The sequence below is a fragment of the Bidens hawaiensis genome, unplaced genomic scaffold, assembly GCF_021521415.1.
Source record: "Bidens hawaiensis isolate Kalapana, Puna unplaced genomic scaffold, B.hawaiensis_p1.1 tig00041613_1, whole genome shotgun sequence".
NCBI lineage: Eukaryota > Viridiplantae > Streptophyta > Magnoliopsida > Asterales > Asteraceae > Bidens > Bidens hawaiensis.
In genome coordinates this window covers 80,680-92,598 of record NW_027497349.1, presented here as the reverse complement: position 1 = coordinate 92,598, position 11,919 = coordinate 80,680, and the positions used below count along the sequence as shown (strand labels likewise).

The window sequence follows — 11,919 nt, the reverse complement described above, 5'->3', positions numbered from 1 at the left end:
ACAACCGCGACAGGCAAGAGCAACTCAAGCTGTTCCTGCTCCTGCTGTGCCTGTTGTATCAACTGCTGAGGATATAGATCTTGACGCTGTTTTTGGAGGTCAAGGTTATTTTGATATGGATCAAGTTGAAGTGGTGCAGGTCTCGGCTGCACAGGGTTCGAGTGTGAGTGCTACTAGAGCAGCTACATCGATGGCTGACTCCGATTTGGATGAGATTATGAATGAGGGGAGACGGTTGATGGTGTCTCGAGAGAGAACGATTGGGAAGAGAAAGAGAACGGAAGATGATGAAGAGTCAGAAGAGGAAGAAGATATACATAAGCTGATAAGAAGATCAAGACGGGAAAGGACAGGTGCTGGCATGGGAGCTGGAGAGACTTCAAGGACTGTACGTTTTGCTCCGGCCGCACTGTCTGGTATGTCTATTGTTCCTTCTTCTGTACAGGTTACAAGTACAAGCGTTGCGGATGTTCCCGTGGTGGCTACATCATCTGCTGGCATTCCATCCATCACTGCTCTCCAGACGTCGACTCCGGAGATCGTGTCACTACCACCTCCAACGCTTACTCAGTCGGTGGTAGCTGCACGATTTGTAGAGTCAACGGTCGTTACTGCTGCAGGGTTATCAGGTATGGTACCACCTGCGGTTACGCCTGCTTCTGATGTCTCGCCTTCGCCTATGTCAGACTCAGAGAGAATAACTTCACTAGAGCGGATCGTGGCAGAGCAATCAAAGACTATTCAAAGCCTAGTGGAAGCAAATCAACTACAGTCATCCCTCCTGGTTGAGCATGGGAAAATCATAGATGCCTTGAAGGAGTTCTTGGCATCTCAGGGGGAGATGAGCTGTAAAGGCGACGAGCTCAGAACGAAGAAGAGAAACGACAAAGACGATGATCCCAATGCATCGAAAGATGCAGGTGGTGAGCTGCCAAGAACTTCTCAAGCTCTTGGTACTTCCACAGCTGAGGGGGAGTCTACCGACGCGGCTGGTGGTGATGATGTGGTGTTGGTGGAGGATGACGTGATTGATGCGCTGAAGGAACTTGACGATGACATGTTCAGCGATGATGTGTTGTTTGATGAAGATGTGCTGCCGAGTGATGTGATTGAGAAGATCGGTGAGCAGATTGTGATTGAAGATGGGATAGAAGAGGGGGAGATAGTAGAAGAAGACGTTGAACACGAGATCCCTGATGTTGAGAAAGCCGACATGGATGCTGAGATGGATGAGACTGGGTGGGAGGAGCAGCCTAGGTGGAAGGAAGGCTGTGCTCATTGGTTTATCAAGACCAAGAAGCCTGCTGTTCCAGCCATGTTCAAGAAGAGTTATAACATCAAAGGCTATGCTGAGTCGAAAAAGGGAATTATCTGTTGGATATATGATGAACAGATAAAGTTGTTTGTGGTGAAGCGTTATGATGGTATTCAATACTTCAAAAGAATGTTGAGATCTCTCAATACGTTGCCGGAATGTGAGGTGAAGGATTTGGCCAGGTTGGGCTTGATAAATAGAAGTGACAACAACATGGCAAGAGTGATTGAGAAGATCGTGTGGAAAGAAAGCATAAAAGAAAAGAAGTTTGAATTATTAAAGCCACAGAAGGGAAAGCTCGTGGAGGATACAGAAAGTGGATTGAGAGCAGATGGCAAGCCATGGATGGTGATGAAGTACAAACCGATCCGATGCATCAAGGAGGTTCCAATGAAGACTATGCCTCAAGATGTGTTGAAGAATCTAAAATGGTGGTACGTTGATTGCCAGATTGCTGAAGCCGTGATGGAAGACGAAGATGAACAAGAAGTGCTGAGGGTGTATGATCCGATGCATCTTGTTAACTTATCGAAAGCTGATCTGCAAGTGTTGAATGAAAAGAAGATATTCTATATTCCTGCTTGGAAGGATGAAGCAAGGAAATATCAGCGAGTAGTCACGGTGTGTGTTAGAGAAGGAGTGCACGCTTGAAGATACAGGATTACGAGACAAGAGCTGAAAGATCAAGATATGAAGCTACTGCCAAGGGGGAGTCTGTTGGTGCATAGATGTCAGTAGTTCATATGTCTAATGTCTGTAATCGAGTCTGTAATATTGTTTGTGTATTTGTTTGTTAAAGCGAAGTTGTTGACAAGTTCGCTTAGGCGAACTTGTTAATTTACGTGTAATTCAGTGAGTCGAGTGACGTGAGGTCGAGAGTCTGTAAGTATCACGGTTCGAGTTATTAATATAACGTGGTTTTGTTCGTATCGTGTTCGTGTGTTTGTGAGCTTGTATTCTACGTCCGTAACGATCTACACAGGGATTCAGCACCTGTGTATATCGGGATATCTCGTGTGATCCGTCCAGGGAACCTACAACAGGCATCGTCACGGGATGATTTACGATAACTCACAAGCCAATATAGGCCACGCCACGGGGTAACTTAAAATAAATTAGCCGCAAAACCACGGTTACAATCAATAAAGTCACCCCGACGAATATGTGGGATCATCCACAAAAGAAAACCAAACCAATGACGAAAATCGGTGAACGCACAACCAAAAGCTCATGATAAGTCCACAGCCCCCACTTCTTGAAAGAAAGACGACTGTGAACTAGGGGGACTTATAGAGGTAGGGTATGAAACCCACCATTTGGCTAAGTATAAAACTAGTTACATACGCCAGGCGGAACAATACGCGCCAACATGCTACTAACGCGAGGCGTAGTGCATGACGCCAAGAATGGAAGTCCAAAGTAACTTTCCCTGACACCTCGGGAATAGTAATGAAAAGGTCCCACAAGCATGAGATAAAAAGATGGTAACCCACTTAGGGATAAACACCAAACCAATGGGGATTGGACAACACATAAAGGATGGTACAAACAATACAATCACATTCTTATCAAAAGGCCATGATGCCCACCAACTTCCACCAATCACCACAATCACACGAATGGAGAATATTATTGGTGGAGAACCTGACAAGGTGGTTGGTCACACACTCTCTCTTCCAGCTATAATACCAATGAACCTCCAAATTGTAAAGGATATATACTTTCTCCTTCTATCACTGTCAAATTAGACTATTTCAGACTATCAAGTATTGATTCTCATGCCGGAGGGTGGTTACGAGAGAATCCCCTCCCCCCATTCCTCGTAACGAGCTCACGGTGTTCTGTTTTGCAGGTTACACTTGTCTACGCCAAGAAGGTTTTATAACCCCGTGTAGAATACGTGACCATAACCCTCGGACTAACGTGTTAGACCTTGAGGGGTTGTTTAGTGCTTCTTCAATTAACTAGCCTGTACACATTCACATTGTCATAACCACTAAAAAATTTGGACCACTTTTAGGTTGGTAAAGATTTCTTTTACACATTAACATTTTTGTAATAAAAGAAAAGTATTGTGTATTCACTAGTGATTCAAGTTAACACATGTGGCTGGTGAATAATGATATTCACCAATGAATACATTATAAGAAGGGCATGACATTTTTTGTAATTAATGTAAAACACGGTGTGTTTGTGGGATACAATATATATTCATATGTGAATATATATCGAGCCAAATTCTGACATGGTATGTTTAAACTTAATTAAAAAATCGTGTCATTTTCTTCATTAATAGATCACATTGTTAAAAAATTATTCCGCCTTTTCCAAATGAATCACAAAATTTTAAAGCTTTTCATTTGAATCGACATACACACTCACAAGTGCACACAGACATATATGTGTATGTATATACGCAACTATTTATTCATACCTATTGTCTTGTTTTTGATAAAATATTTTTATTTGAAATGGTCTTTGTTTTTTTCTTATTTCTAGGATTTCGATTTTGGTCCCAGCCGGACTTATTGTGTTATTGACCCACGATAACCCTACAAATATTGATTACAAACTTTTGTAATTAAATGATTGATATTTGCTTACAACCATATATTGTTGGTAAAACTGATATACGTAACATCAACTTTTTGATCATTTTACTGGTAAATTTGTTTTATTTGTACATGTATTATTTAGTTTAAAGCATGTATTATTTAGTTTAAAGTACTACAATAATTTTAAAAGTATTTTTTTTTATGATCAATTTGTTTATAAAGAATATTTTTGCAATTAAATATTACGAGAGCCAAAATGGTGCGGTCTGACATTTTATTAGATATAAATATACAATAGTATGGAGTATGGACGGTGCCTATTCATTTAAAATATGTTTTACTTTTCATTTAATTATGATTTTAAGAGCACAAGACCCCAGTTTATATGTGCACACTCTATTTAATATTATAGTATATATGATAATGATGTAAAATGATGATGTAAAGGTATGTATTCAAGTAATTCTTAAAACTAATGTTATAAATAGCATTTTGTAGTAATAATATGTTTCATTTAAAAAGCTTCTAACAATTCAAATGATCCAGACACCATATGACACATATATATGAGTCATGCAGGTCTACACGACTTATATATTTAGATATCGTGCCACTACTTATATAACTTGTATATTGAAAGAAAATATTAATCAAAATTTATTTTTATTGTTTAGTATAGATCTATATGAATTATTATTATTATTATTTTAGCTAAATTTTTTAACCTTTTTATAGTTTAGTGTAGATCTACATGAATTACCAAACTTTTGTTTAACAACATTAGCTTGATAAAAACAGTTTCACACTTAAAAGGTCACAACACTTACCAACTCTTCTTTATCTAAGTTCGATTCTAGAATATTGATGTTCTGTCTTTTTTTACTTATACACACTTGTGTGTCAGTAAGAAAAACTTTATGGTAAAAACCACCTGGAATTACTAAATTAATGAAATAAACAAAAAAAAATGTAAGAAATTCGAGGTTGAAGTTTGACAAGCTTTGAAACTTAAAGGGTCAAATTTGTATTATAATTATTAAAAAATAGAGAAAGAAAGTTGGAAGAAGGTTTATGGAGATGAGAGAGAGGAGTTGGTTCTTCAAGTCTTTGACCTTTTAACACACAGCATCTTTCTTTCTTTCTTTCTTTCTTTCTTTTTATTATTTCAAGATTCATCTTTTCATTTCAGGGTTTTACAAGCATTAGATTGCCTAATTCAGGGTTTAATACTTTAATGTGTGTAAGAAAGAAAGATAGAAAGAGATGTGTATAGAGAGAGAAAGAGATTCAATTAATTCATCCAACTTGAGTGGTGCATCTTATCATAATCATCAATTCTCCATACCCATATTCAACTTGATTCATTCATCACCAATCACCTTATGTATTGTTCAAAGGTAGTGTGTGTGTGTTCTTACTTGTTTTAAGTTGTATGCAAATATGCAATCAAGCATGGGTTATTATTAATCTTTTTTATTTGGGATTTTGAATAATAAAAGTATAGTGAAAAGGGTCTTAAGGGTAATTGGTTATTTCATCAATGTGCAAGTCAAATTGGTTTTTTTTTTATTTCATTTTGTGTTCTTGATGGTCTTTTCTTGATCATATTGCAGTAAAGATTGAAGAACAAGGTTGTCAATTTGGTTTTCTTATATGGGATTCATCAAAGATGAAAACTTGGTGTTCAAGAAACCAATTTCTTGATTCTTGAATTCAAAGTGTGTGTATTAGTGTGAAAAATGGATAATAATAATAATAACAACAAGGAAGCACCACCAACTGAGGAGTTGTTAAAGAAGATCCATGATTTAGAACAAAGCCATTCTCATCTCAAACAAGAAATTTCAAAATTAAAAATTTCGGACGAAAAGCACAAATCCGACCGGCAGCGGTCTAGTTCGGTATCTCCCCGCCGCCCTCGCCGAAGAAACATGGGCGGTGTTGGTGGGGTATTTGAAGGCGGCCCTATGGCCGCTTTCAAAATGGGTTCAACGTCTTTCCGGCATTCGTCTCCATTGAGGAGAGAAACTCGCAGCATTGATGTCAGTTACAGCAATGATGGCACCAATAACACCTCCACTGCTGGTGGCCGCGCCACTGAGGAGTATGGTGGCGCGGCCACCAGGGACAGTGGTGGTGTTTGTGGGCCGTCAGCTGTGAAGCTGACGGAAACACAGTACTTGAACATATTGCAGTCAATGGGTCAATCCGTGCATATATTTGATCTGCAAGGTCAGATAATATACTGGTGAGTATTATTCGATATCACATAATCATTTTCGAAACACGCATCCAAACACCCCTTAAGATTGATTATGTCAATATGGAATTTTAATTTTTGTGGGTTAATTCAAGAAAATAAAATAAAAAATCGTCATTTTTAACATGTTTAATGATCAAAAGCTGTGTAAGAACCGACAGATTGTGTCGATATGGAATCTTAACTTTTGTAGGTTAATTCAAGAAAAACAAAAAAGGTTATCAATTTTATCATGTTTGATGATCAAAACTATGTAGGAACTGATAGATTGTGTCAATATGGAATCTTGACTTTTATGGGCTAATTCAAGAAATACATAAACAGTTACATTTTTAACATGTTTGATGATCAAAACTATGGATTTACTGATAAATTGTATCAATATGGAATCTTGATATTTGTGGATTAATTCTAGAAAATAAAAAGGCTATCATTGCTAACATGCTTGATTATTAAAAACATTGTGTCATTATGGAATCTTGATTTTTGTGGGTTAAAAAAAGATTCAAGAAAATAAAAAAGGTATCATTTTTAACATGTTTAGGAACCGGTAGATTGTGTCAATATGGACTCTTTTATGGGTTAATTCAAGAAAACAAAAAAAGGTAACATGTTTAGCATCTTTGATGATCAAAACTATGTAGGGACCGATAGATGATGTCAATATTGAATCATTTTATGTGTGTTAATTCAACTATTCAAGGAAACAAAAAAAGGTAACATTTTAACATGTTTTGATGATCAAAACTTATGTAGGAACCGCATGGCTGAAAATCTTTATGGTTACACGGCTGCAGAAGCGCTCACGAAAACGCCCCTTGAGCTTTTAGTAGAACCTAATGACTACCCGTTAGCTGACACTATATTACAACAATCATCAAAGGGTGAACACTGGTCGGGTCAGTTTCCGGTTAGGAATAAAAGAGGGGAAAGGTTTGTTGTTCTTGCAACTCACACGCCATTTCATGATGAAAATGGAAAGTTAATTGGGGTTATATGCGTATCAAGTGATACGCGCCCGTTTGTAGAAATGATGCCCGTTGGGAACATTAGTGCACCAAGAAGGATCGCTTCAGCTAAACTTGGGCTTGATCCTCGACAACCTCTACAAACTGCGATTGCCTCTAAGATTTCAGATTTGGTTAGTATTATGTTAATTTTGACCTGTTTACTTATGATTGTGTATCATACTATAATCAGGCTATGTTTTGTCTATAATGGGTCAGATGGTCATGTCAATAAAAAATGCAAATTTAAAGTATTAGTATATACATAAACAATAAAAAAATTCAGGTCAAACGGGTCGTGGTCATGTCAACGCATGAGTATACGTGTCGTGTTCGGGTTCACATGTCTGACACAATTTTCAGGTTCGTGTTGGGTTGGCCTGCGAACCTGACCTGACAATTTAGCACCCCTTTATATTATACATCAATGAATCTTGATTACTGAATACACAAAAAACAGGCTTCAAAAGTCAGCAACAAAGTCAAATCAAAAATAAAAACCGGCGAGAACATCATGCATCATGATGGCAGGAGTGAAGACGGCCATAATTCCGAAAATGACCAAAACGCCCCCTACCATAATGACGGTTATTCAAGCGGAGCCAGCACCCCAAGGAGTGATATTCCCCAATCACCATTTATAGCCAAGCCATCAACAGATTCCGGTGATGAAAATGAATCTAAACCCGGTATCCACAAGATTCTATCCTCAAAAGCCGAAGCATGGATGGGCAAAAAAGGAATTACATGGCCATGGAAAGGGGAAAGAGAACGGGATTCAAAAACGGGCCGGTTTGGTCTGCATTGGTTGCATAATGATCAAGAACATGACTCGGATCAACAAACGGGCCCATCAAAAGTAGAAAGTCAACCGTGGGAAAATATTAATAGGAACGAGGCTCCGGGTTCATGGTCTTCATTTAACGTGAATAGCACGAGCAGTGCGAGTAGTTGTGGTAGCACAAATGGTAGCGCGATAAATAAAGTTGATATGGATACCGATAGTTTGGATTGCGAAATTTTGTGGGAAGATTTAGTAATTGGAGAACAAATTGGGCAAGGTATTATTTTTAAACACCGAAGGGTATTTTAGTCATTTCACATGTGGTTAGATACTAAAAGCTTTTGATGTTTTTACTAGGTTCGTGTGGGACAGTATATCATGCAATGTGGTATGGCTCGGTACGTTCTTCATTAATGTTGATATTGAAGGGTATTTTAGTCATTTTACAATATGTTCAACCAGATGTCGTGGTTCTCAAATGTTTTGATTGTGTATGCAGGATGTTGCGGTCAAGGTTTTCTCGAGGCAAGAATATTCAAATGACGTGATATTATCGTTCAGACAAGAGGTAGTTAAAAATATTCAAATAATCATGTAAAAAGAAAATGTTGCATATTTGATGAAAATTGTGTGACTAAAAATAATACTTATTTTTCATTTGAAGGTATCTCTCATGAAACGCCTTCGACATCCCAATATTCTACTCTTCATGGGTGCGGTAACTTCACCTCAACGCCTATGCATTGTCACCGAGTTCCTTCCTCGGTAATAAATAGTTTAATGAAGGGAATTTTAGTCATTATCACAAGTCGTTAATGTGCTAAATGTAGTTATGTTATTTTATGTAGAGGAAGTTTGTTTCGGTTACTTCAAAGAAATACGACTAAATTAGATTGGAGACGTCGAGTTCATATGGCAATGGATATAGTAAGTTAAATGTTATTTTTGATCTTCTGTTTGTTTGTTTGTTAAATGTATCTTTTAACAGATTTGCTTTGTGGGGTCCGTTTATGTGTCGTATAGGCTCGAGGCATGAACTATCTTCATCATTGTCACCCGCCCATCATTCATCGTGATTTAAAATCTTCAAATCTTCTTGTTGACAGGAATTGGAATGTGAAGGTTTGTTGTTTTATTTGATTAAATATGAAATTATGAATAATGTTTTTCTTACTTTTTATTTATTTATTTATTGTTTTTTTTTGTTTCAAAAAAACAGGTTGGGGATTTTGGTCTTTCACGTCTCAAGCATGAAACATACCTTACAACAAAGACGGGGAAGGGAACGGTATTGCTTATTTACTTATGCATCCTTCTTGCTTTATTTAAGTTGCCATCATTCAATGGTAGTTTTTACAGTTTATTTATTTATTTATTTTCGGTTTTAGCCGCAATGGATGGCTCCCGAGGTTCTTCGGAATGAACAGGCAGATGAAAAGTAAGCTCTAACTGGGAAACAATCATTTCCGTTTGATAAACGTTTGAGTGCGTTTAAAATTATAAATTGGGTAATAGACAATAATGTTGTTTTGAAATATGTAGGTCTGATATATACAGCTTTGGGGTGGTATTATGGGAACTCACCACCGAGAAGATCCCTTGGGATAGTCTTAACTCGATGCAGGTGCGTGTTCTCTTCCAAGGTTTGACTTTTAAGGTCAACTTTATTTGTTTGACCCGAAAGTCAAAATGTAACCTTCATAATCATAGGGTGGCACAATGGTAAGCATCTGAGAGGACTCAGGCTCAAATCCAGTTTTCACTGGTTGAGTGGGTCCCACTGGTCAGCATGGTATTGGTGGGCCCGTGAGTCAATGGTCAACAGATATAAAGTTTGGCTTTTAAGGTCAAGTTTTGTGGTTTTTTTAATTTGTTTGACTTAAAGGTCAACATGTAACTGTAAAGATTCACCTCTAATAGATGTCTTATGTTCGAAACCAGCTTTCACTAGTTGAATGGGTCCCACTGGTTAGTAGGGTATCGGTGGGGCCCATAAGTCAATGGTCAAACAAAGTGAAGTTAAAGTGTACTTGTATTTGCAGGTAATCGGAGCCGTAGGGTTCATGAATCAACAGCTTGATATACCAAAAGACGTGGATCCGCAATGGGCTTCTCTTATCGAAAGCTGTTGTTGCAGGTTCGTATTTTTAACGCTGAAAGTTGACTTTTTGACTTTAAGTCAAAGTCTTACTAATCCATTTTATTTCAGTGACCCACAATCCCGACCGACATTCCAAGAAATACTAGATAAACTTAGAGAATTGCAAAAGAAGTTCACCTTGCAACTTCAAGCATCGCGTATTGCAGCCACCACCACAACCGCAGCCGCCGCTGAAAACAACTCAAAGGAGTTGTAGAAGATTATATAACTGTTTTTTTTGTCATGAAAAGTGTTTCATGTGGGTTGTGGGGCCATGTATCGGGTTGAGTTGGTTGGGTTTGTTATGTTGATGTGGCAGTGTTGTGCAAAGTTGTTGTCCGATAATTCGGACACTATACGCCATTGTTTTGTGACCCGTAAGGAACACTTTGTATAGAGTATATGAATCACTTACATTGTATTTAAATTGTGAAAAACAAGTTTAAGTAGATTATTTAATTTGCAAATAATAAAATAAAATAGAAACCTTTTTGGTATAAAAAAAAAACAAGCGTGTTCCTTTATGGCTTTATTTCTTGAATTTCTCATTTGAGAACTATTTTGATGATTTGTGCCAGTCAGAGAAATCTAAATGTCTGCTTGGTAATCTATTGAGAAGTAGTATGTAATGTTAGTATGAATTATATTTTGTGTGCCATACTAGAAATCTGGTTATTGGTTAAGGATTAATGGTTGTAAATCATATGAATAAATGTTATTCGAAGGCAGTAATCATACGTGAGTTTTATTGACGAATGAAATCCGGTAAGTAGTTCACGTATGAACAATAATTTACACGTACCCCTGCAATTAGATTTGAGTGTAGACAAAAGTTCTTTCTCAAATACATCGGTACCGAATCGGGCACTTTCGGTACCAATTATGTAACCGCTTTTTGAGATTTTGTGATAGGTAAGGTGCTGGTATTTTACCGATTTTTTACCTTCGATATTGATACTGTATCAAGCATTTTTCGGTTTTGGTACCCATTTTTGACGATTATCGGTATCAGTATTATCGATATTGGCATCGAGCTTAGGGATGAGATCGGTACCGAAAATCACAAATTCTTGGTATCGGTACCGGTACCGAAATATTCTGTTCGGTATCGTACTGGTATGGGTACAGAAGTATCGAAGGTAAACATTCGAGAAATACCGGTACCATACTGATCCCGAAACTCAAAACTTTAGTACCAACGGTATCAAATCGGTACCGAATTTGCTCATCCCTAATCAAGCTTCATCCCTACTCTAACATAACACATGCATTTTTTTACCTTTTTTTTTGGATGAAACAGATTTATATATTACTGTAATAGAAAATCATCAACATTTCTACATTTTACAATATTTATACAATAATTTTCACATAACGGTTGAGACATACTTACTTTTATCTGTGTTTTGACTCACTGTATCGTTGCCACATGCTTACATTTTTCAATGCTTCAATATAGATGTTACTTAAACCGGAGTAGTGAATAGTAACATACATGTAACCGAATTATTAATGTAGGGATGACCAAATTTGGTATCGGTATCGATTGGCATGGGTACTGATTTGGTACCGTCGTTACTTAATCGGCATCAAAGTTTTGAGTTTTCGGTATTTCTCAAATTTTACCTTAAATACCGGTAAAATTTTTTTGTGATTTTCGATACAGGTCGATACCGATTTCATCCAACATGTTATCAAAACTACCCCCACACTGTAGTGAATACCAATATCATAATAAACTGAACCAATAACGTAGTTAAGTTTGATAGAAAACTTGGGGCGTGTTTGGGGGGTGTTTGGCCTAGCTTTTTTAATCAAGCTTATAGCTTTTTTAGCTTTTTTTTATAAAATAAGCTTA

The 11,919-nt window shown here is 37.3% G+C and overlaps 1 protein-coding gene across 1 annotated transcript; it reads left to right on the top strand.

Annotated features, from left to right (window-relative positions):
* Positions 1-4,949: 4,949 nt before the first annotated feature.
* Positions 4,950-10,539, top strand: LOC143592996 (uncharacterized). Its single transcript, XM_077072754.1, has 14 exons — positions 4,950-5,267; positions 5,484-6,118; positions 6,887-7,271; positions 7,598-8,198; positions 8,279-8,319; positions 8,421-8,489; positions 8,586-8,686; positions 8,770-8,848; positions 8,945-9,043; positions 9,141-9,209; positions 9,310-9,359; positions 9,464-9,545; positions 9,964-10,058; positions 10,131-10,539. Exons 2-14 carry the CDS (start codon positions 5,610-5,612, stop codon positions 10,276-10,278), a joined length of 2,328 nt encoding a protein of 775 aa, XP_076928869.1. The 5' UTR covers positions 4,950-5,267; positions 5,484-5,609; the 3' UTR covers positions 10,279-10,539.
* Positions 10,540-11,919: the final 1,380 nt, after the last annotated feature.